The following is a 25,324-nucleotide window of genomic DNA, read 5'->3' on the forward strand; positions in this document are numbered from 1 at the left end:
TAAAGGCAAGACATTCTCAGGGATGAGAACGAAGAGGCTGTCAACAGTTTGTCCAGAAAAGGGTGGAGAACTAATTCAGATCATTAGGATACACTTAAGTAAGGAAGCTCTAATGCACTGTCCAGGAAGATGTTGTCCCATATGGCAGAAACAGTCAAAGCCTCAAAGTGCAGCTCTGAAGTGTCTGAAGTAGTGGTGATGCAAGAAGAGTTTGTGCTGCCTGTTAGTCACTGGTAAAGCCAAGCTATTTAGGCTTAGTTCATATCTTGCCATAACCATTTTGCCATATTGAGCTTTTGTGGGTCTAGGAATTTCGTCTGAAAAACACTATCAAACAGCAAATCTGCTAAAAATGATGGGAAGTGTTTTCCTGGTTTTAAGCGATTATCGCTAGAAGACAAACAGAATCCAACTCATGGCTGATCTTTAGGCACTGCTAAGTCACCTATGCAGGAGACAGAAGGCACCTGCTTTCACCTCCCAGCCATCCACTGTGAAATCCATGGTATATCTGTTCATCTGGTAAGGCCATTCCAGTTGGACACCATATGAACAGTGTCAACTAAGTAGGAATTGAGGATATTCACTGTTTGATGATTAATTGCTGGTTCTCCTTATTTCTGGGGAGAAATGATCTGAAATGAAAATCTGGCTACTCTAATGCTGCACAAGAAAGCTGAGACTTGCCAGGTTCTCAATGCTAATTAAATATTTTAACATTCAAGTAAACAAAAGTAGTTTTAACAGAGATTAATATTGAAGTGTTTTAATAAAATGCAAAGACAGTAACAAAAAATACTCATTTACTTCTATTGGTCTTAATATCTCCTTATAGTATCTGCAACCAAAACGTCGCTGCATCTGTGCTAGTTCTCAATAACCTGAAAGTGAACCCAATGACTTGAATGTGTAAGTTTCTTCTGTAACGCCACTGGGACTTTCCTTAAGCTGCTCTCTCCAGTTAGATGAAGAAACAAAGTATTTTGGAAGGAGAAAATTTGCCATCTGAAACTTTACACAGAGCTTCTCTCTAAAGCTCTCCCTCTGAAGTTTTGCTATGTGAAAAAGAATTTGCTCTCTTCAAGAAGGAGGGACATAAAAAGGACGTCTGAAACACAGAAAAATCTGCTACGGAGAAAGATCTCCACAGATGCAGCAGACTAAGTTGCTAACACTGAAAAGCAACAGGGCTTGCCACTTGCACTACAGTAAATTTGGAGTAGTTCCACTAAAGCCAATGAAATTATAATAGCAGAAATCTGATTCAACAGATCAGGACTGAGCCTGTAAACTCTCCTTTTTTAATGTATGTAAAACCTGAATGCAAGATCTTATTTACTATCCACTGTATAAATTACTGAAAAAGTACTTCAGTAGAAAAAAGTGGCAAATCTTTCAATGAATCTAAACCTGTGAAATGCAACATTAATCACCAGAGTCTTCTTTTAGTAAAGGAATAGCACAGTTTGGGAAGTAAAAAAAGAAAATGCAAAACTGTCCAGCCTATGGGTGTGAAATACCTATTCTGAGTTCTTACACTGAGTGTAAAGAGAAATCTCCCTTGATCACAGCTCATGTTTGTAAGTTTCTCAGAACACCTGTATTCTAAAACCACAAAGTGATGCTCATGACCCAGTCCCTGGTTCTGCCCATGAGAAGGGCATCATGCTCACCTTGCTGTGATCAATTCAGATATTTAACCAACAGCTGTGAGAGGAGGTACTTCTGTTTAAGAGACTTCAAACACTGAAATGAAATATCTGATGTAGTGCTCCCAAGTTCTTGTTTTTTTTTTCTCCAGATGTTACACGATACAGTATTTAAACAATAACAGGGAAACTTCCAAAGAACAAGTGTTACGGGTTTTTTATAATTTAGAACAAATTATAAATTAACCTGTCCATACTTTTGAGACATAATATACAAGAGCAAACAGCTGAGTGTTCTTTTATTACTCAGGTACTACATTTTTTCCCAATAAAAATGTCTTTTAAGAATATCTTGCTACTGTACCCCAGTTCAGACCCTGGTACAGCCTTTCAGATGAGGTATTCTACCATCTCTCCATCTGGGAGGTCCTGCCCCATGCTCTGAACAGGGGCTTTTCTTTCAAGGGTGCTGGAGTGGAAGATTGGCCCATCTACGTGATGAGGAAAAAAAAGAGATAGACAATCAAAGCTGTAACTTCAATGAGATCAGAAATAATGACATTAACATGTTAAAAGTCATCTTCTATCACTGGCCAAAAGATAGCTGACAACTCCTTATTTCATTTTAAAACAATTCTTCAATTCTTCATGCATGTAGCCAGATAAAGATACTTTATCAAATTCCCTTTGGGTATCTCCCACTGATACACAATGGCACGTGAAACTGGAGTGACTACATTTAAACTAATGTCATCAGCATAGACTTTCACCACAAAAAACTGTTCCCCTGTCTCGCCTGATACCCATTAAATAGCTCAGCATGGGCAAAATGCACAGCAGACCAGCCAAATTCACTCTTCCATAAAGAACAACATAATTGTAACGTGTCTGTAACTAGAAGAGGCAAGGTTGTGTAATCTGCATTGATTTGGCAGAGTGGGCTGGAAAATGAGCAGCTCTTGCCAGCTCAGAGCTCTGTGGGAAGCAAATTCAGTTTATGTGACAGTCACTGTCAAGTGGATCTACTTGGGCCAATGCTGAGGTCGGCCCTGAGACTGGGACAGTACAATTATGAGACAGTTTTGTCACAATAATTACCTTTCCTCCCCTTTATCTGAGTCCACTTTGCTTTGAATACCCACTGAAATGCAATGGCCAGTTTCTACAGCCCATTTTCATACACTGTTTAAACCCCTCATGCTACTCACAATTTACTTCAGAGTAGACAATGACTCAGAGACTACCCTGGGATTTGCATATACCTGTTCCAGTTCTTAAACCTTGCTATACCTTTCCACTCAGTGTGTCCATGCTTATGCTACCACTTCAGGCTTTTTTTTCTCCCTTCAGAGCAGCTGAGACTCCTCAGAACATTGTCACACTTGCCTCTGAAACCCTTCTGTCCTCACAAAAACTAAACCCAGTGTTCCTGAATGGAAGAAGGTATGGCAGAGCCTGTGCCACTGGGCAGACCTGATGGTAAGCCAGTGGCAGGGACCCCTCTGGGAGAGCAGCTGAGCTTTGTTACCTGTTTTCTCTGCGCTGTAGGCCAGGTTGGTACTGGGGAGTCGTCCTGGTGTGGGGGCTGCAGTGGAAGGTGCAGCTTTGCTTTGTTCGTTGCCCCGGTCAGTCTGGGTGCTGCAGTCTCTGCTGCCTGTTTTTGAGTGGGCTGACAGCAATGGTGTGGAAGGAAGGACGGGAGAGGGGGTGGAGGGAATGGATTCGGAGCGATATTCTGTTCCCAGCAGAACACCTTTGTGGAAAAAGGGAAGAAAATGTCACAATTCCAGAAAACTAACTGGTATCAGTTCTGCACTACTCTTAGTACTCGTTCTAGGGTCTGGAAAGTGCTCTGTGCTTCAGCAGACAGCATTTATCTTTCTAGAGCACCTTTCATCACTGGGTGCTGAAGTACATGAAGGATAGCAGTATCCTCATCCATCCTGCATGGGAAGATACACAAGCTTGCACGAACTCCTTACTTCCCTGTCTCCAAGCAGTGGCCCATCTATGGCAGGGTAAATCTGCACAATGAAATCAGCTGCAACAGATTCTTGTTTACATTTCAGGGTCTTATAGGGATGGCTTGTGGGTCTAACTCCCCCTCAGAACAAAAGAAATCATCCAAGATTTGCTTTGTAACTGCTCAGTTTCTCTGAATAATGGTGTTGAGCCATTCCAGACAGGAGCCAGGTTAGTACAGTACAGGACAGCAATCCTGATTAGTATGTTTGCTCCTATTCAAGGAGACTTTACATATTCAGATAGCTGTAACAACCCAGATGAAAGCAAGCACTTGGGACCTCTGAAAATTGTAACTCAAATATCCCTAAAGTCAGGTATCAAATTAGGAATAAAGGCTTTTGTTGAATAGTTTTTTGTTGAATAGTTGAATGACAGAGCCTGGACATGACAGAGCCTGGAATGACAGAGCCTGGACATCAGAAATCGTATTTCCCAAAAGCAATTAAAACAGCCAGTCGTGATAAAAGTGTTCCATCTTGCTTGCAGTCAGCTTTATGGCATGCTGATCTGTCTGTCCAATACACCTTCTTCCTTCTGTTGCTCCTGCCTCCCCTCTAAGCAGTGACTTGCATATCTGAATTGCCACTGTTATCTAAAACTTACCTAGGCTGCCTTTCCAGCTCTTGTCCTCTCTCTTCTCCTCCAGGATTGGAGTGCTGCTCAGTGTTGAGGAGTGGGACAGCAAGCCAGAGCCAGCATTCGAAATGGACATCAGTGACTTGGCAGGTCTCATTGAGGAGAGCTGATCTGTCTTTCCTGGCTCCTTCCGGGAGCGCTGCTGCAGAACTTTGATCATGGCATCCTTCTCAATGATCTGAGCATGCAGAGTCTTAATCCTTTGGAGAAGTGCAAAGAAAAACAATGTACCTGTACTCCTGTCTCCTTTGAGGCCTCAGTGCCCCCATGGCTGTGACTGGGACTTCCTCAGGCATTTTGGGAGGCAGAGAGAGGATGCCAGTGAACTTGTTGCTCTGAATACTGGCTGCTCACTGGCCCACCAGAGGAGATCATGCATGAGACTTCCTGTACACATGCATGAGTGAACAGCACTGAGATACCCTCCCACCTTTGGCTACTGGAAGCTGCTCTAAAGAACCATCCATGCAAGGGGCTTTGAGACAAAGCTGAATGTTATGGACAGGACATGAGACCAATGCAAAGAAGCTTAACACACTTTGAGGAGTCTGCACTGGACCTAACCCCAGGGAAAACAGTTCTATGAGGCTGTCAAAATGTGGCTGGAGCCTGATGAAGATGCCCTGAAGAGAGAAGAGCAACAAGCTAAATGCAGAAAACCTAAAACAAGACTTTTTTGCATTAGTCCTCAGTATCAAGACAGGTTTTGGATGGCCACATAGATAATTCGTTGGCCAAAGGAGCATCTGGCATCCTACATCATTGCTACTGGTGAAGACACAAGAATTTCTGGTTCTGAGGCGTCTAGCCAGACAATTAATTTAAAATCCCTGTCCTAAAGAAGCCAGATAGGACCAGACTGCATTTTACCTTCCCTCCATGTCGAGACACCTCCTGTTGGCAAGCAGGATCTCTTCCTCCTCCTTCTGAATGCGAGCTTCCAGCGAGGTGTCATAGCTAGGGTTAGGTGAGTGGCTGATCACTGTCGTGTCCCTGAGAACAAGCAGTAGAGCAGAAGAAAACGCAGTTAAGTTTGCTGTTTTCCTCCTAGCAGTACAAAATTATTGCTCAAAAGTAACAAGCAATAATATTCACTTTTTTGAGTGGCTCAGTGTCTTCCAAAAATCCCACTTTCAGTCCTAATGAAAAAAGGATTACAAAAATATGCAAGTAATTGCAGCAATAGTCAATCTGCCATCGATCTCAGGCCAGTCCATAATCTAACTGATTCACTGAGCTATTGTAATCCCATCAATGAGGCAATTCCAAGGACACGGGGAGGACGAAGCATGGCATAGAACACTAAGCACATTTCTTCACTTGAAACAGCACAAACTTTGCTTCAGGTATAAAGCTTTTTCCCTTCCCATTCCAACAGTATCACACAGGGAATCTGAGTACCAAGGGAACTATGCATGGAAGTTTCTTAAGCAACCCTAAGCAGTTTGTTCCAAAAAACTTGGGAGTGGGTTGAAAACAGTTTTAGACTGATTCCATATAGTGCCTGGTGTTAACACTGTGATAGCTGCTCAGTCCACTAACCAAAACATAAAGGTGCAGAAGTACTGACACTAACGGAATACTCTCCTTTGGAAGAGAAACAGCTAGAAGAATACCTAAAACCAGAGGCTGGTTCTTTCCTGACTGTTCATTTAACAAAACCTCAACAGGCCTAACACATCCCCTCTCATTCCATGATAAACAATAGACCAGACCCCTAGTTATCAGCACACGCTGAAAATATGACATGTCCTCTAAGGACAAGCAGTAGCAGTTGCAAGAGCCCTTAGAGAATCTCTGGAGAGGTGGAAAACTGCACAAGCAGCATCAATACCCTAAAATAACAGCCTGCTGCTGGAGCAAGATAAGGTAATTCTTTAAACGCTAATACAGCAGATCTGCATCTTTACCCCTGTATTCTAGTATGATCTTACAAGGCAGCCAGTTGTGATAACATCCCTATTCCAATCAGGTTCATAAACAATCTAAAACAAAATCTGCCATCAAGAACCAGAAACTAGTGAGGCCTGAAATTATATGCAAGCAATATCTAATGCTAAAGAGTCATGCTCCAGTAACAGCTCTTGTTTATCAACTAGCTGAAGCACTTGGGCCTATTTACAGCCATAGTAAGCATTTCTGTTCAGTTGTCTTGGAATGTGAGCTTGTTACCAGATTTCAGACACCCTTCCACCCCCACAAGCAGTGCTCTCCATACACTGCAGAATGTCTGGAGCAGAATTTCCTAGTAGATGTTTCTGGTTATAACCATGTTGAGGACAATACCACAAAGTAATTTGCAAAAACATGCTGGAGAACAAGTCAGGCATTCAGGGTGAGTTCTATGAATCACCAAGCTTACCCCAGCTCACATGACTTCAGCAAGGACTGATTCTTGTTTAAAAACTCCCCCAAACAAACAACCCCCTTCTCATACACCTATTTTTGAAACAACAGCTTCTAGGAATGGCTCAGAACAATTCTAGTCTGGAAAATGGCTCCTGCGTGCGGAGGAATCTTCCCCTGGAAAAAAAGAAGTCTCTAATTGTTGGCAATTGCACAGCTCCCAGGAAAAGCAGCCAAGCTTCACTTGCATGCAGAAGTCTGAGAAGCAGCTCAGACCACAAGGCGAGGTATCATGGGAGGGTGGTATGACAACATTCCTTGGTGGGAAATATGACATTCAACTGGAAAAAGAAAATAATCCCAGTCCTATGAAAAGCCCTATTTACCTCTGCGCAGCCACAGTTGCAGCTGCATCCAAAGCAAACTGTCTCATCACACTCTCCTCCAGGTACTTCTGTTCCCACTTGGTCATGTCAGCTTCCAGAGCAAGAATCCTTTCCTCCTTCTCACGCAGGAGCTCCATAAGCGCCGTGGCATTGTACTCTGAGACGTTGGCAGTCTGAGATGTACCCTGACGCTGATTTCCAAAAGCAAGGAAAAGGAAAAAGCGGTGTCAAGACGCATCTGTGAGGCTCAGGGCTGGTTTGTTTGCTTTTTGTCTGAAGGACAGAGGCTGGTCCAGAGCACCACTGGCTTGGGGCAAGAACCCCCCAGAGTGAAATGCAGTGGCCTATGCCATACTGGGCAAACCAGCTGATGGTAATCATCTCCCTTAGAGCTTAATCTGAAACATCTGCAGGGATAGTTCAGCCTTACTCTGTCAAAGCCAGGCAACAAGCTCATATAATGCAAGAAAGGCTCCTTCTATTTTTCATATATTGAAACTCAAATGTCATAAAACATCAAGCACTGCTCCCAAGAAAGGCAGCTTAACTCACAGCTCTAAGTGAAGCTCCCCATCTTTTTCCATCAACTGCATTTACAGAATAGGTTTTGCTGTTTGGGTTTCTTTGGGTTTTTTAAATGCAAAAGCTTTTTGAAGGGCCTCTTTTCAGACCAGTTAATTAATTTTATATACAATCTCAAAGTGTGAACAAAATCTTTTCAATCATTTAAAAGCAAATATAACCAGGTTACTTAAAAATAGAACACCATCTCAGTTAAATGGCTGTGATGGATCCCCTTTGCTCTTTTACCTAACTTTTCTGGTTGGAATAGAAAAATTAAGTCAAGGTAAAGCAATACAACAACCAGCAAACCCATGATTTTAGCTACCAATTACAAGATAGAAGAAACCACTGCCCTTTTATGTGCGGTGTAGGGTGTCGTGTACAATCCTACAAGAAACCTAGTGTGGCACAGGGCAACAGCAGGTACCTGCTGCATCCGGAGAGATTCCAGTTCTCTCTCCAGTCGGGTCCGCAGCCTGTGTTCCAGCTGTTCCCGTTTCTCACACGCTGCCTGCAGCTGAACCAAGGCCTGCTGCATCTTCTCTACCTTCTCAACATAGACCTGCTTCTTTTTGAGCTGAAACAAAGGAAGAAAATCCAATGTCAGTTAAATAATAAGAACAAGTGAGTGAAGCTCTGGCTCTGTGCACATAGCCCAGCACAAAAGCACCAGCCAGGAAGAACCATTTCCAGACAACTGCTGTCAGTGTGCCTCAAACTCCTGTTCTGGACTCCACACTCAGGATGTTACAGGTCTTCACCACTGCTCCTTTACTTTTAGGTGTTCTTTTTGTCCTCAGTGACCTCATGGTAATGATGGGGAAACTGAGGTAATTATCTGTTGCACATGGTTGAGAGCATTGATGGGCTAAGAAAGGGCATCTGGGTTCATAACAGAGTGTTTCATGACTTGACAGATGTTACTGAAGTAGCAAAGGCACCATTCAGAGCTGGCCCACAAGTTGGGGACACTTTTCAGTGCAGTACTGGAAAATGCCAGCAGTGTTTTTACGAGATTAAGCAGAAACTGAATCCAACCTTGCAGCACCCTGTTCCAGTCCTATAAGATAATGAATAGGATCAAAGCACACACTAGACATGGCCTATGATCCTTCCACGCTGCAGCCAGGTTTATTCTAGCTATCTGGACATTAACCTTAGCCCAGTAAGACATGGTCCTGTTTCGTTCCTTGCTCCTGCCCTTCCATCTTCCTCCATCATTCATCCTGCAAACCAAGCAGTTATTCTGCCTCAAAGTAAGCAATAAAAGCCACCATGCTGAGGCTGCCAACAACTGTCTTCACACAGTTAATCCACAGTTCAGGCAGAATTAAACCAAACTAATAATAATAATAACTACATCAATAATTATAATAATACACACGCAGGGCCCAGCTCTAATCTAATATATAGGATACTGCACACTTATGGACATAATTTTCTGTTAGGGAAAAGACTAACAATCACAATGAGCTGGCCTTCTGTGGCAAACTGGGGTCACTGCTTTTTTAGGTATGATTGTCATAACCCCCAAAACCCAAAAATAGCAGGAAGAAGGCAACTTTTCCCAACAGTCAGAGCCAAAGTCTAGAGCAGCACCACAATGCAAAACACAGACTCCCTTATGTGAGTTCAAATTGCTACTCTAACAGCTTCATGGAAGAAAAGTCCACTAAGGGATATTAAAGACAAAAGACACCACTTTTGGCTCAGGAAGTCCTTCTTGGAAGCAGGAAGTATTCTGGGAAAGTACTGCTGTCTGTTGGCTTCATTATGACAGTGTTCCCTAGGAATCTGCTCTAAGTTTTGGTGGAGACAGGATACTGGGCTGGCTGGGCTTTGATCTGAACTACAGGAGCTGTTCTTATATCACACCTTCATCCCAAAAAGGTCTTATCACGTGTTTCTTCCAAATGTTCCCTTTTCACACTCCTGTTCCTTAAGACAATCCAGAGACTGCAATGTGAACAGCACAGACACAAAAACCTCCGAACTATTAATGCCAGACATGGTATCCTTTTCTTCTCTTCATGAAGTCAGCAGGCATCTAATCTCACAGCATGAATGCTGCTGCCCTACAGGATCTTCCCCAAACTGATATTTTATAATAAAAGTTACAATAAGTAGTGAGTAATCCAGCCAAAGGCCTTCCCACCAGTGCATGTACACTAGAAAGGTATTTTTATTCTTTGATTGCTCAAGATTTCAAGCTTGTTTGGAATGGGAGGGACAAGAAGATTTTAATACAACTTAATATTCCATTGCTGTTCTGCAGGAAATCAATAAAAATGTTATACTTATCTTTTTAATTCCACACCACAGTGCTTAAAAACACTGATTTAAGCTTTCTCAGACTCCAATAAAGCGTGAATTAATGCACTATAGTTTTACATTTAGATTAACAGCAGCTCAAAGTAGTTCTGTAACTAGCCAAAAATGATAAACCATGAGTCAGCAGCACAACCTAGAAATACAGAGCACCCAGTATCTCGGCTTCGCATATGAGCTTAGTGAGCTGGACAAGAGTAAGGAACAACCTCATGAACTCACTAGCAGTGAAATATCCTGCATGGAGATGGATGATAATCTCTGGAAAATCAGCTCTCCTCCGCACTCCTCAGGAAGGACAGGCAGATAGTTGAGCTCTTCTAACCTGCCCCAAAGTGTTGACATTTCTGAACAGTTTTTTAACACACAGGTGAAATTCTCCTTGCCAAAGTAGCCGCCGACAACATTTTCCTAGTTTCATAATTAATAAACCTGAGTGTGCCTAAGTGAGGATTAACGTGTTGGCCTGCATTCAAAGAATACCAAGAGCCCAGCCAAGAAAGAAGTAGGACACAGAAATTCCACTGAAACATTCACTTTGAAAGTGCTCCCATCAGCCAAACCTGCAGGTGAAACGTTGCAACACAAGCTGTTGCCCAACTTACCAGCACTGCCTGCACATGCCTAACTCATGCACCAGACCTAAGTACAGGCATGGCTTGTTCTGTGGCTTTTCATAAAGACAACATTTTTTCCTCCTTCACAAAATACACTTCATCTTCCAGCTCAGGGAGAATTAGGAATGTTAGAAAATTTGGGGGTTGTGTATATTTTTTATGGCTTAAAACGAGAATTAATTCAGGAATCCCTCAAATAATATTCAGGTTTTTGGAACACAGATGTTTAGTAAACTATAAAGGCATGTATGTGCTCCAGACACCCTAGCTTTCCCAAAGTGTCTTTTGACACAATTAGCCTTTATATATGAGATTGTTTCATTTCATGCATTTGCTGCACTCAAGTCAACTCACTGCATATTCTGGCAATTCCACTCATTTCCAGCTCTGCCACCTCTGCACACACTCTTATGTGTGAGGAGCAATTTACCTCTCTGTGAACCAGGATTCTCCAGGAGTGGAAGCAGTGAAACCTAATTTTATTTGGTTTTTCCCAAATCCATCTGACTTGATCTGTCCTCTCAATGTAAAGAGGATCAGGAATAAGTCTTCCAAGCACAGAGGGATTTCATTAGCATAAGTTGAGAGTATGACTGTGTTTTCCTAAAACAGGAATTGGAAACAGTTTCCTGAGTATTTCCAGGGTGCTGTAGACATAAATGAGATGGGAGGAAGAAAAAAAAGCAGCATGCTGAGGCTTGTTCTTGGTCATTGGCCATGGATTCCCCACCCTCTCTCTTCCAGCAAAGAAGCAAAACTGACTCCTCAGTGCCAAGGGCCACAGGAACATCCACCATGGGTGAGACGGCATCAAAGGACACTGGAATTCTCTCTTCTGCAACAGGCCTGGCAGTGGACACATGCTCTAGATAAGAGTTCATTCCTGAAGCTTTACAAGGATGCTGTCATGCCCTTCAGTATGTAATTTGAAATACATTTGACAAGACAGTAATTTTCTTTTTGACAGTACTGCATTTAAGTAAGATGCAAGCTCATGCTCACATAATGTAACTGTTTTGCCTTGAAGGGTGCTCTGAAAATGCAGAGGATTTTACTCATAATAATACCTTTATTATAACACCTCTTTAAGAGGGTAAGAGCTCAAATGACCTCAGTGCATGTCTGGAAGCACAGCAGAGAACTTCAGCATGACTGTATCCCTTCCCAGCATTTCCTATGGCACATGGCACAACTTTAATCATGTGCATATCTCATCCATGTCAATCCCTGACTACTTTGGAAAATACCCTAATCACGTATCAGAAGTCAGGCTTTAACTCTATCAACACAACTTTCTAATTAAACCATCGCAAGCAAGAGCAGCCATGCTCCAGTTCACATCCACTGCTATGATACATGAATTCTGCAAAAGGAGGACAAGAAAAAGAGAGAAGGCAAGGCCTGGCTTGGGACTCTGCAGAAATCTAGTACACAAAGGGTGAACTGATGCAGGGAATACCCCTGAAAGATTCCCTAGCCTCCTGATCAAGTACATTTGCTCAATAGCTCCCTGCAGAGCTGTGAAGCAGTTCTGGGTGGGGAAGTCAGATTCTGGAAGAAGTCCCTTGCTTTTAATTGTCCTCTTCCTCCTTTTTTTTTGTGGCTTTATTACTAGCTCCCAGCTTCCTGGATTAAAGCCCTCCTCCTTTTTGGTATGCGCTAAAGTGGACACTTGTGGTCCCTGCACAGTTTGGGCCTGGAGCAAGCACTCCAGCTCCCTCTCAGCTTCCCTGGTATCTCTTAGCCTACTGATAGCATCCCATCCCACAGCTCAGCCCCTGCTGCAGGAGGACCTCCACCAGGGCCCACCGAGTGCACCCTGCCCATTGTGCACCCTCACCTCACAAGACCAGTGCAGGCACTCTCTGCAGCCCGAGCTCTGCACTGCAGCCTCCCCTCTCATCAGCTCTGTCTGGTGCCAACGCTGGCCACTGCTGGGGCAGCCGGAGCAGAGCTCCCACACCAGGCCCTGAGGTGAGTGCTCACCATTGTGCTCGCCACCCCGCTTGCCCTGCCTGCACCAACAGCCTGCATCAACTGCTGGTGCCAACTGCCGCGCTGTGCCCTGCTCACCGGGCTCTGTGTCACTCGCCATTAGAGTTAGCATTCTAAAAGCCAAACAAATCCTGTTCCTTCATTTGGCTTTGACAAACCCTGCAATCTCCTTCAGTAATCCTGGGTCCTCGCAAGAAGAAAGGCTCTGAAGAGGGCACAGAGGTTTCACACAGCACAGGGAGCAGAGGCATACAGGAATGAGGAGTTTTCACTGTCAAGGTGCTAGAAACAAGGGAAAGCCTGAAACATCCTTTGCACTGGTGCTGTCCCTGCAGGACAAAAGCAGTCCTGGACATAGTAAGTGAGGGGGAAGGAAGATCTTTTAAAAGAGATTCATTGCTTCCAGATGCGTTACTCAGCAAAGAGCTTTCTGGGGAAGAAGACTTCCTGCATAGCTAGCAATGATTCACAAACTCTCCCAGGCATTTTGACAAACCCAGCCATTACCCTCTTCATCTTGGACAGCTCCCATTTGAGCAAATTGGTAACACTTGTCAGCATCTGCTTCTCTCCCACCCACTATTTCTGATGTCTTCAAAGTCCTTTGTTTAATATGTTCACGGTGTTTTCATTATGTTCTGGGTTTATCCTAAAGCTGAATCCATTCAGATGCAGCTGAAAATGTGTTTCCCCACAAGAATTTGCCTGCTATGGCAGAAATGTAGTAAAAAAAAGAGGCAGCAAGCACATCTAAACCACCTCTTGCAGTTGGAATATATTCCTCTAGGATGCCTTTGAACCCTCAGTGCATTTGAATTCGAGCCCAATAAGGCGCCACTGGCCTCAGCAAGAACTCATGCTGAAGCAATCTGATAACACTATCCTCTTGCTAGGGAATACTGTTTGTTGCATGGGAATGTTATAATGTCATCTTTCCAATTGTTTGTGTTAAAATAAGTTATGATTCCCAAAGCCACCTCTGGAAAATTACTAACAAGCAGCATTTAAGAGGTAGCGACATGGCAATAAAAATCCAGTTCTGTGTTGCTACATAGGTCATTAAAGATACACACACACTAGTTACAGGGAACCTTGCATCCTATCCATCCATGAACAATAAGCCATCCCAAAAGCATCCCCTTCAGAAGCAATTCTGTCCTAAAAGGAGTTATGTAGCACTGAGAGTCTAAGACATTTAAGTGAGACAAAGCTGTGGAGAGTGGAAACATCTTTTTACAGATCCAGACAAACAACTGGAAGAAACCAGACAAGCTTCAATCACACAAACTCTCCTTTGGGTCTCTTCCCCACAAGCCAGAGCTCTGTTGTGAAAGTATTTTAGACACAGCATATAAACTACAATAGATGTCATTTGGAAATGAACATTTCTATATTTCCCCATAGACAGAACCCTCAGTGTTATCAGAAATAGTGTGGTATTGCTCTGCACAATAGCTGAGTGGAAATGAATACAGTGACTTAGCTCTGATACCTGGTTTATTTTGAATTCTGATGGCTGAAAGATCTTAGGGCTTCTAAATACAAGCCACTTGTTTCATTCAAACCTCTTCCCTTCCCTCAGCCCCCAATTTGCACCCATTAGAAAGGATGTGTGCATGAGGATGGCAAGGAGGAGATATTTATAACTTCTTAGTGGTAGTCACTATTTTTCAAAGCTGTCTCTTTAAGGCACTCATTAAAACAGTGGCTTGTAAAGTGGTGCAGCAAAGGAGTGCAAGTTACACTGCTATAAGGAAAAACCACTAACTTTTTTAAGTTGAAGTTTGGTCTTCCATGGTATGAATTAACCAGGGTAAGCAGAAATGGCCAAGTTCAAGAAAAGCTCTGGATATTCCTTTTTTTTTTTTTTTCCCTTTGTCAAGTGTAAAAACAGTAGCAATTGCACCCTCTGCATCCAGCAGTTGTGGCTAAAGTATTTGGCATCAAACTCCCTCCTCCAATATTACAAGCCTGGTAAGGGACCTGCAATAAGCCAGTGTTCACCCAGAGTCTCTACTTGGTTAGGATGGGCCTTGCTGCAACCCAGTAATTCTGTCTCTGGACCAGAGCAAGGAGAAATTTAACCATCTGTTCTGCCTGCTGCAGGCTCTCAATGTGCATGCCAGCACATGTTGTTAAATCATGGTGATGTGACAGTTTCAAAAGTTCACACATGACACTGGCCCACCTGTGACCATCCACCAGCTACAAACTGCTGCACACTGCAGCCATTCAAACTTCTGTATCAAAACTGAGACCATCATGGCAATCCATGCTCCAAAATGAGAACTTTCCATTGCTTTAGCTGCAAGTATCAATACCACTGACCACTTCTGACTGTGAGACACGGTTTTAAGCCAACATGCATTTTACCTCAAATCTACTCAATTTATCTGAAATTTGTCGCATGTAATGAAAACTATCTGAAGCTTTGACCTTAAAAAACACAGATTAATACTTCACTAGGAATAATTTCAACAAGCTGCTGATATGCATAACTGTGGAACATCTACTAAAGGGAAGAATGAAAATGGAGCAGTGAAAATAGGGGTTAATAACCGGGTATCTACACAGAGTAGAGAAGCAGCAGAGTTTAATTACTACATATAAAACATATACGTACTTAGCAAGGCTGTTCATAGACATATTTAAGTTTGTTTAAAATATGATCACTCATCCTTTTTAGCACTATTAAACACTTTAATGTCAGCTTGTTCTAAATTTGAAGAGTCACTTCACCCCTGCTAACAAACCAGGCCAAGTATTCTATGAATATCTACTTTTGCTTCCAACTGCTTCACACTATACTCTGGTATCTCCAAGATGATTCCTTTCTCCATCCCATTTAGCATCCCTTTATCTCTTTGTTCCCTCTAACTTGGATGCTAAAACCCAATATATATGAAAGCTCTAATCCAACATACATAAAAGCTCTCAAAGCTGCATAGGAGTAGACAAATACCTACATTTTCTAAATGGGTTGTTTTGTCCATACTGGAAATTCAGGGAAAGGTCTTGAAAAAAGAGTCTGGAAGTCCCAATTCCAATGCAACATTTAAATTCAGCTATAGTGATATAGTGATAAATTAAACTACTCTAATGGCTTATAGCTCCCATTAGAATGGAAATACTCTTTTTATAAAGGATCTGGTGCATACAAGGCAGCATAACTCTGCTTAATAAGAAGTCGGAACGGAAGAGGAAAAAACCCCAGCTGAAAACTTACATTACAGGATGCAGCAACTGAAATATGCAACCCCCTTGGGCCCTGAGCCAGAGTGGCTGCCAAACCTTAGCGTAAGAAACTCCACCCTCCTCTGCAGGACTACTTTGGTAATTCCTGACAATTACAGGGACTGGTTACTCAGATTGAGCTGGCAGGAATAACATGAAAAATGGACAAATGGTTCACGTATCTTGGTCACTGAATGTCACTAACCCAGGCTTACATTTTACAGTCCCTTCTGAACAGTGCCCTGAGCACAGAACAGCTTGCTGGGCTGTCTTTTGGAAAGCATGTTAACAAACAGCTTGGGGATTTGAGAAGTTCCCACAATTTAATACTAATGAGGTAAAAAAAAAAAAATGCTTTATAATCCTAAGCATTTCATTAAAAAGTGATTTGGGAAACCTGCAAAAGTGACTCTTTACCTCTTCAGTTTCCCTTTAAACTGTCTCACCTCTAGGAAAAAGCAGAGTTAACTCCTGCTCCCTCACTGAGACGCTTCCATATTTATCTACAACAGGAAGGGTGGCACTTCCTGCACACCCTGGGATTCGAGCAAAGGTTGAATGCAAATGACCACAAGCCCTCATGCAGGGCATTTCACTCCCTATCAGCATGTGCGTGGGTTTTAAGCTATCATGCAGCTCAGCCCCCCAGTTACTTTCCGATTTTACTACTCTACCTAGGCTAGGCAGAAATATTTTGCAGCAGCACTGAACCCAATTCTAGTAAAACAAGAGATGTTTGAAAAGAAAACATACAATTACTGTTACCCCTAAAGGCTTCAACTTACTTTGAGGGAGCCAACAGTAGTACCTACAAAGAGGTTCAGCCTAGCCAAGTGCTGCGTGTGCTGGCCCTGGCTGAACACAGCACAATATGCATGTTGATTCCATGCACGTGAATAGTTCCAAGGAAGCCATATGGATATTCCGTGTAATTAAAGTTAGCTACACATCAGACTTTTAGTGCAATAAGCTGCTGAAATCTGAAGGAAAGCCAAACAGATCCCATACGTCAATGACCAAGTGACAGAATGGTTCTAGAGCCAAACAGAATCATGTCACATTTAAATTAGCCTATAACCTAATGCTCCCTATCCCCCTGAGCAACAAAGGTGCCAGTCAGCCTTGCCAGGTGATGCTGCAATTTTGGTGAAATCAATGGACTTGTCAACCGTGTGCAAGGCTGAATGTGCCCACTGACACTGAAGCATTCCTCTTACTGCTCTTTTACTTTTATCATTTGTATTGCACAGAACCTGGTTCCTCAGTGATGGACCACAGCCTGGTGATGAAGCCAGCAAGATGCAGATGGACAGAGGCACAGTGAGGGTGACAGTGAGTGCTAGTAGGCAGAAAGATGGCAGAATTAGAGGAGAGAAGAAATCTGCAATGGAGGAAGTGTGCTTGGTCATGAGATTTCCTCCAGAGGCTCACTACGGAGGAAGAGTAGGAGTAAAGGAAGCAGAGTCTGGGAGAGGGAAATGGAGCCTTTGAGAGGAAAGGAGTAGGCGGGAGGAAAGAGGACAGACACTGTGACACAGAAGGGCAGCGAGGTGAGAGCCATGTGTGAATGGCTACAAAAGAAACTGCTGCGAAAGCTGCCTCACTAGGCAGCTCAGATGCATTCTCACCTCTTGGGAGGAAAGGGAGAGAAAATAGCCAAGGTCGTGCCCAGCTTATTACGAATGCTGGGCACAGACGGTGATCTGCACTGTGCTCCACGATAACCTGGTGTAAGTGGAACACCTGGCAAGGGGACAAGCTGCATTCATTTGGTATTATTTAGAAGTCCATCCAGATCTGAATGTCTGCCAAGTTCGGAGGTTGCCAGGGCTGGGATTTCAGTTCCAGCCCACTTTTATCAGTTGAAACAAAAAGAAAACAAAACATGCCTGCTTAGACGAAAGCACTTCCAAGGAAATAGAGATTTGTGGCTTATCTGTGCACAGCTCAGTGGCTTAGCTAACCAACACAACGCTAAGCCATACAAACAGTTTTGAAGCAAGCAAATTGGAACCCAAGCTAGCCTAATTTCTCTTTCCCAGCACCCTTACCTCTTCCTCCAGTTTCACCACCTTGGCCTGAGCATTGTTCAAGGCTTGGTCTCGGATCTCAATGTGTCTGCGTTGGTCCTCGTTGGTGGAGCGTGCAGCAGCCAGTTCTATTTCCAGTTTCTCTTTTTCCCTCTGTGTTTCCTTGTCTATGAAAACAAAGTGAGAATCACTTAGCACTTGTCTTTACCCAGTTTTCAGGAGTCTTTCACTCCAGAGGTGAAGGAAAGATTCTTCTGGAACTTCTTACAAGAGAGAGAATGCAAATCTAGTACTAAGTGGGGAAAAAAACAGGGACATGGCTTTCAAGGAAGAGGAAGATTTGTAACCCTGAAAAACAAGCATGGTACCTTCAAGTACTAGTGAGAAGGATTAGAAGATGCATCACTCAGTACAGTTAGGTAATTTGCTCTGATTACACAGATGGTTAGTGACACTTGGCACCTCTTTAGGTACAAGCTTTCAGCAGCAGCAAACAAACTTGGTGGTTTTAATTCCAGAGAGATTAGAGAAGAGACAGCAGACTTCTGTGCCTGAAAAACTTGTGCTCCTTTCTTTCACACTGACCCCACAAACATGAAAGCTGTTCTGCCTGGGGTAGCTCTCCTCCTCCTCAAAGTAACACCCAGTTGTCCCACTTTGCTGTCAGTACCATCAGAGAAGACAGAAAGCAAGTGAGCAAATGAGAAGTCTTCGGTCTTCCTCTACAGCACGTAAAAACGACACTCTGGACCAGAGGCACATATATCTGTTCTGTCACTGCTTAAAGCAAACCTGCAGCTCAAGAAAGCCTTCTGCCCAGCACTGAGAACTCATGTCTGATCCTTTAAAGGCACCTAAGCACAGCGGCCAGCCCTTTGCTGCTGCTCTGCAGAAAGCTGGACCAAGTGGGAGCAGTTCTGCTATGTTTCATGAGCAGGAAAACTGCCTTTATAAAAAAATAAATGATAAAATAATTGAGGACTGGAGAAATTATCACACAGAGGTGTAAAGCAAAGCCACAACACAGAGCTGATGTCCTCTGTATATGCTGTCATTCCCAGCTCAGGCCAACCAGCTATAATGATAACATTAACACCCTTGCTGGATATATAACCACAAAATACTCCCTGGAGTGATCTACACCCATCACTGATGACACCAGAGAAACTGCATTCCAGAAACCAGAATCCCATGACAAAGGAATGAGGATAAGGAGTGTAAAGCTTGAAAAACAGGAACTAGATCCTGGGTGTTAGGACAGATTGCATATGGAATACAGAGTTTGTGCAAGCATGTGCATTAACTATATTTACAGGACCACAATTATTCCCTTTCTTCTGCCAGCAGAGAGCCAGGAGCAAAGCTTTAGCAACACGGGGTAGCTAAAGATTCCCTCCTGCTAAGGAATCAACGCAGCCCACACACAGGTTGCAAAACAAACCTGTCCACCAACAGCACCCAGAACTCTCCAAACCCTGACTGCAACTTGGAGCTAGCTTGTGACATGAGACAAGGACAAACGCTAATGTCACTGCCTACCTATTCTTTTCCTCACCTCTTCTACCCCAGTATTTCTCCTCCACCCAGAAAATGAATTGTTGACAGTGTCAGCACACTAAAATGTGCTGTAGAAAATGGCAGAGATGAGGCAGAGTGGCATTAAGCCAGCAGGTATCAGTCAGTGCCTGCAGTCTGTTTGTTCATCTGTAAGTGCCTGCAGTGAGGCTTTTGGAGGTTTTATTGCAGACTTTTCCCCAAACGAGAACAGCTTCACTTGACAGGTGCCTACAACACCCATAGAAATGCTGGGACTAAGGAAACGTAGCACTGTGGCTTCCATGTTCATCCAAAAGGAGCAATTGAGTGTGAGGCCTCACAGCTTTGACCTCCCCACCTCTCTGGGTGAACCTATGAAGCACGAAGTCCACCCAAACAGTTTGAATATGAGACTAAACTCAGACTTTTCACTACCACCACGAGTTTTGAATTCCCACCCTGATGATAGCCATTTGCTTGCAATGTAATCCACAAGGAATAAGCTAAATAAAACACGAGAGGGATACCAGCATTTGACAGAGTAAAAGCAGTGTGTTACACCACAGAAAACCCCTATTTGGAAATTTTGTTGCATTAACTTTTTATATAACAATTGGAGAAAAGTGAGCATTGTCAGAAGGGTGGAGTACACCATGGGATGAGAGAAAAGCTGGCTCACCGCCGTCAGCCTCAAGACATTTCAGTACAAAGGAAAAGCAGCATTTCACATCCGTCATTTTGGTTCGCCATGTGATAAATCCACTGCTGCGGACAGAATTCATGACCCTTACCCAACCCAGCATGCTGCATGCAATGTTCATCCCCTTTATGTTTGCAGAACTGGATAGCACAGTGGCAAATTAAAGAGATAGGAGACCTACCAGGTTCCAGTCTCGCTGGCCTTAATTCATGCCAGGACTCTTGTCAGCCTGAAAAGGTTTAATTCCGAAGGGGACAAAATAGGTGGCCAAACTATCCTGTATATTATGGTGGAAACACTAATCTGGCAGTTTAACTGCAAACTATGTTGCTTCAAGAGCTGAAAAAGGGCATCAAATGGACTTTACATACTGACAGAAAAGGAATTTTTTAATCCTTTCTCCACTGCCAGTTTTGGACTGTCACTGCCCTGGTTTCCATCCTGGTAGAAAACTGACAGATCTGACCTACCGTAACCTGCTGCACTGTTATCCCTCCCAGGATGGCTGGAGCACTGGTACTGACCCCACTCACTAACTCACTCATAACTCACTTTGTGCAAAGAGTTGAGAGATGGTTTTCCGATTGTCTTCAGACCCCTCAAATTCCTTCTCTGCCAGCTGCTTGTTGGCTGTCTCCATGCGCTCTGCAGAAGTTTTCAACAGAAGGAACACTAAGACATTAAAAACTTTCAAGGACTATGTCACATCTGCTCAGGACATTTCCAATACAATGCCCCATTAGGGGAACAGACCTCCTGATTCCAGAAGCTAGCATCCACTTTTGAAAAGTTTCCAATTATGTCCTTCAGAAAATCTTCTCAATGAGACAAAACAGGTTAAACAAAATCGCAAAGAAATTACTTTAAACAGTGACAACACATAAAATGTCTATTTTTTCATTTTTTACAAACATTAAGACACCTTATTCTTTCCACCCAAATAAATCTCACTGTGCAATTAAAAGATTCCCTTTTAATTCCCCACTAAATCTGAAGAGTTAGAAGATTAAATCACTGTTGTCCAGTTACCTGACTTTAGGTGAAACAGGAAAACCCTAAGGACAGGTTACTGGCTCTGCTGCTGCAGGCTGTTAGGAATTTATGTCAGTCTATGAAAGTGAGAATAAAATGTTTATGCTGTGTTTTATTATGAATAAGATTATATAATGCAGGCCTTCATGTACTGTCCCTCTCAATAGCACTGGCCTTACTTCTTGGATGCAAAACAGTTTCTGGGAACACAGTCTCAGTAAGAGACATGGGGCAGTGAGAGCAGATGACACACAGGACAATCAGAAGGTGCTTGCAAAAAAGATAAGTTTAGAGTTTAAAAATCTGATTGTTCCCTTTAAACACCCCAAACTGCAGACGGTTTTCACCTGTCAAGCTAATGGTAAAACTTTTACCCATGTTAAGGTCAAATACTATTCAACATCACTCTCTACTGTCAGCCATCATACTGCCTCAGCCTCTTAGCAAGAACCAGACACTAATAACATCTCACTCTGGAAAAGGAAGGGAGATCCAAAAAAACAGATGCCTACACTGATAAGAACTGACAAGACCTTCAGGAAGAACAGGCAGTCTGCAGTTTGTATGTCAGTGCAAAAAGGTCACTGGACAGGAAATAAAGTGAACATGCCTGGTGTGGGATTAGGCAGTCAGCAAAACATCTTTCCATTTGTATAAATGGAACAAATTGTACAAATTGTGTCTAGGATATAAGACAAGAGAGAATTCCAGGCTTGCATCTGGTTTATACTACTTGGCTTATCACGTGTTTCTTCTCAATGAGAGACAGGCTGGAAATGAGAAACTACAGCACCCTCCTAAACCTGTCGTTTCCATACTTGCAGCAAGCACTTAAAATCTTAGGCTGCTGAACATACCTGAGTATCCGGTCACAGTCTAGTTGTTAACAGACACAGTGAATTCTGCAGCAGAAACTTGTCCTGCCAAGGAAGTACAACAATAAAAACACCCCAACATTGAAGAAGACAAGTTTTACTTCATTCACCTCTCAGGTCTCTGTTGAAATCATGAAGCCTACGAATTTCTCCTTCCAGTTTGTTTCTCATGGCCTTTTCCAGGGCATCACGTTTAGAGGATGATTTCTCCAGGTTTTTGTATGCCTCTGAAACTTGCTGAATTTCTGTTTCCAGCTGCAGTAGAAGTGAAAACAAGCACTTACTATTTTATCACCCACAATTATTCAGGTTCTGAAAGGAGATCATTTTCTCTCAAGTTTACTTTATTGAAGAAACCTACATCTACACATCAAGTAAAACAACAACCTCAGGTTTGTGGTGGCTCCTTCAGCATAAAGGACACCAATGGTTCAAAGATCTAGACTCTCCTTCCAGATTCTAGTCCTGTTTACCCAATACAAAAGCACAGATAAAGCAAACTGAAGAAGTGCAAAGGTAATCTATTATTTTCTAAGATAGGGGCAGTTTGGCACTACTGTTAGTCTGGGCAAAAAGCATTTATATAAATAGCTAGTGTGGTATCAAGAGAGTAAGAAAAATAAAACAAGAAAGGCAGACAAAACTATGCTACAAAAACACTAGTGTCAGATCCTGTGTTACTGATGAACTCTGCAGCTCTGCAACTGTTAGGGTCCAAAAGCCATAATCAAATCTCCTGATGTTCTCTGTTCACACTTCCACAACTTAGTTGTTCTTTCAAACAGTCAATTTACTAAATGGGGGGAGGGCAACATTTGCAGTAAAATATTTTATCCTTCCTTCTAAGCCTTTCGTGTGAAGCTTCTCTGATCACTACGAGCAGAAAGAGATTCAGTTCGAACTCTCCTTACTAGGCATGCTTCATTGCTATGGAAGCATGGATGCATGTAACAGCAAACTCCACCAGCACTCCACAGCAAGTGATCAACAGGAGGGTGGAGGAAAGTGCATTTTTACCCTTCTTTCATTACCAGGAAGCTGTCAAACATTTCTCTAAAGCATTTCCTGGCCAGAGACCTTCCAAGAAAACAAAAAAAAACCAAACCAAAACAACAAAATGAACATATGTCCCTGGAAAGAGGTAACATAAGGAATCATGAGTGTGAAAAGCCAGACTGGTCACTTGAACTCACACAAGTGTTTTAGGCAGCCACTCATTTTTATGGCCCTGGAGACTGCTCAGGGCAAAGAGTAGAGCAAGACCCACAGAGTCCTCAATTGCAAGTAGCATCAGCCTCTTCACAGCTGCAAGGCACAAGCAAAGCTGACCTGCTGCCCAGTTTTAAACCACTGGTCATCAGGAAGTTATTTCTATGAGGCTACAATGAACACACCTCTACACATGCATGTTAATGATGGGTCTCACTGGGATATTTCTTTTAAAACGTTTTAGCACCACTTTTTCTACTTGTTTCATAAAGCCAAAGTAGCAAATAGGTCCATCCAAACCAAGATATTAAGGTTTCACAGAAATACTTCGGCATTGAAAGGGCGACAAAAGAAGTGTTAGTTTCAGTCCTACAGTCCAAATGTCTTTAACGTAGCCATAGCAGCCTTGTACTTGCCTTGCACAGAGTCCTGCCAACCAGTTTTGTGGCAATGTCCCCTGTTGCCTCCTTGAGTGACTACGGTCTCATGTCATTCCAATCAAGCCCTTCCTGCAGTCTCTAAAGTCTTTTAGACTGATGGGAAAATGAAGCCTGCTGCTATCCTGGGCATAAGAACACTAGCTTTAATTTAACAAAACAAGCCAAGCAGTCAGCCTCTTCAAGACAGCTGATGAGGATGCTCTTTTGAGCATGGTCAGTAAACTATTACAGTAAAACTGAGGGCTTTGATTTTATCTTCTGACAAAGTTAAGCTGCTGCCCTAGGGGACAGGATACAGACTAATCAATCTGCATGTAAAAGACTCCCAAGTAGGTAATCAATCCCTTATGCAAGGAATGTAACAGTTGCAGATTAGATGATTCAATTATGGACAATAGGAGACACAGGAAAGTGCCTGATATCCCAAAACACCCACCTTCTGCAGCCGGGCTACCTTCTCATAACATCCATCCAGCTCCTGTCGTAGAGACCGGTTCTCTTCTGACAGGATTTCCACCATCTGCTGGGCCCTCGAAACTATGGCAAAAGGATCTACTTGCATCTGCTGATATGGGGAAGGGATCTGCTGAGCCCGGGACATTACTGAATAGGAATCCCCTTGCTGCTGCTGCGGTCCTAGGAAGGGCTGGCATAGTCGGTACAAGTCCCCCTGGTGGACTTGGTTTGATAAGAATGGCTGCTGGGTCCGTGGCAGAATTCCAGGATCTCCCTGGCTTGGAGTCAGAGGTTGCTGATGCTGGGAAGGGGACAGCCTGGATGGCGGTGGAGACTGAAGCAAAGTCAAAGATCCCAGGGATGTCAAGGAAGAAGTTGGGCTGTGGTGGTGAGGTGGTCTCTGTTGTAACTGCAGCTGCACATCTGGGTTCTGCCTGGAAAACAGAGAGCAGGAGCTCCATCAAAGTCATGCAGAAGATGGTGCACAAACCCAGTGAAAAGGTGTGGGTTGACCCATGTAGCTCCTTTCCACAGACCTTCCCACACAAAAGATTCATATACGAGCTTTTCCTCATCTTTCTAAGTTTATTAAAAAAAAATTCAAAATCAAATCATTACCAGAAAACATACTACAAATGCACGAAGGTCCTTCCTCTTGGGTCTATGTTGTACAGAAACACTAAGAGAAACTCCATCAACAACTACTGACCAAAATTATAACTTTTCTCCACATTTTGTGGATAAAACAACTAAACTGTTAGGAATGGGCTCTTCCATTCTGTCCTGAAAGATGTCATCTCTCATGAAGAAAACAATGCATTTTGTTCTGCAATCCAGGATACAGAGTTAAAGGGGATGGCTAAGCTCTAAGCTAGCACCACTGATGTGAACTTTCTGAAGTATCAACCAACAAGCTGCAGCCTGGCCAAATGAGACAGTTAAAGGGTCTGAAAACCAATCTAGGAATCAGAACCAGGCCTTTCATTCTGAACCACCCGCAGCTGATTTGTTTACTGCTCCTGACAAAAGCCTCTGCAGGATATCAAAGACACATCTAGGAACCTGAAACCTGCTTGAGTCTACCACACAACTAACTCCAAGCTACACCAGCTCACATTTCCCAGGCGCTGGAGATCCCCAGCTCAACTTGTGCTGCTTCAGCCAAGTACGAAACCTCTCTTAGAAGATTTGTGTGGATGTATTGTGCTTGGATGACCTCAGGAGGCAGGTTTTGCTTCCTCCTCCAAAGATAGTCAACCTTTAACT

The 25,324-nt window shown here is 43.1% G+C and overlaps 1 protein-coding gene across 6 annotated transcripts in view; it reads right to left on the reverse strand.

The window, feature by feature from the left end:
• Window positions 1-738: 738 nt before the first annotated feature.
• AMOT (angiomotin) overlaps window positions 739-25,324 on the reverse strand; it is a 58,283-nt gene continuing 33,697 nt past the window's right edge. For all 6 annotated transcript variants that reach the window (XM_062640020.1, XM_062640014.1, XM_062640018.1 and 3 more), the window contains 10 exons: window positions 24,039-24,492; window positions 22,064-22,208; window positions 20,599-20,691; window positions 17,832-17,977; window positions 8,034-8,183; window positions 7,043-7,233; window positions 5,181-5,303; window positions 4,278-4,510; window positions 3,178-3,402; window positions 739-2,140 (listed from right to left, as the gene is read on the reverse strand). In XM_062640020.1, coding sequence (XP_062496004.1) covers window positions 2,040-2,140; window positions 3,178-3,402; window positions 4,278-4,510; window positions 5,181-5,303; window positions 7,043-7,233; window positions 8,034-8,183; window positions 17,832-17,977; window positions 20,599-20,691; window positions 22,064-22,208; window positions 24,039-24,492 — 1,861 coding nt within the window. In that variant the 3' untranslated portion in view covers window positions 739-2,039. The remainder of the gene's footprint in view (window positions 2,141-3,177; window positions 3,403-4,277; window positions 4,511-5,180; window positions 5,304-7,042; window positions 7,234-8,033; window positions 8,184-17,831; window positions 17,978-20,598; window positions 20,692-22,063; window positions 22,209-24,038; window positions 24,493-25,324) is intronic.

Source organism: Pezoporus occidentalis, unplaced genomic scaffold (genome assembly GCF_034315485.1).
Source record: "Pezoporus occidentalis ecotype Australia unplaced genomic scaffold, CSIRO_AGI_Poc_V1 ctg63, whole genome shotgun sequence".
NCBI lineage: Eukaryota > Metazoa > Chordata > Aves > Psittaciformes > Psittacidae > Pezoporus > Pezoporus occidentalis.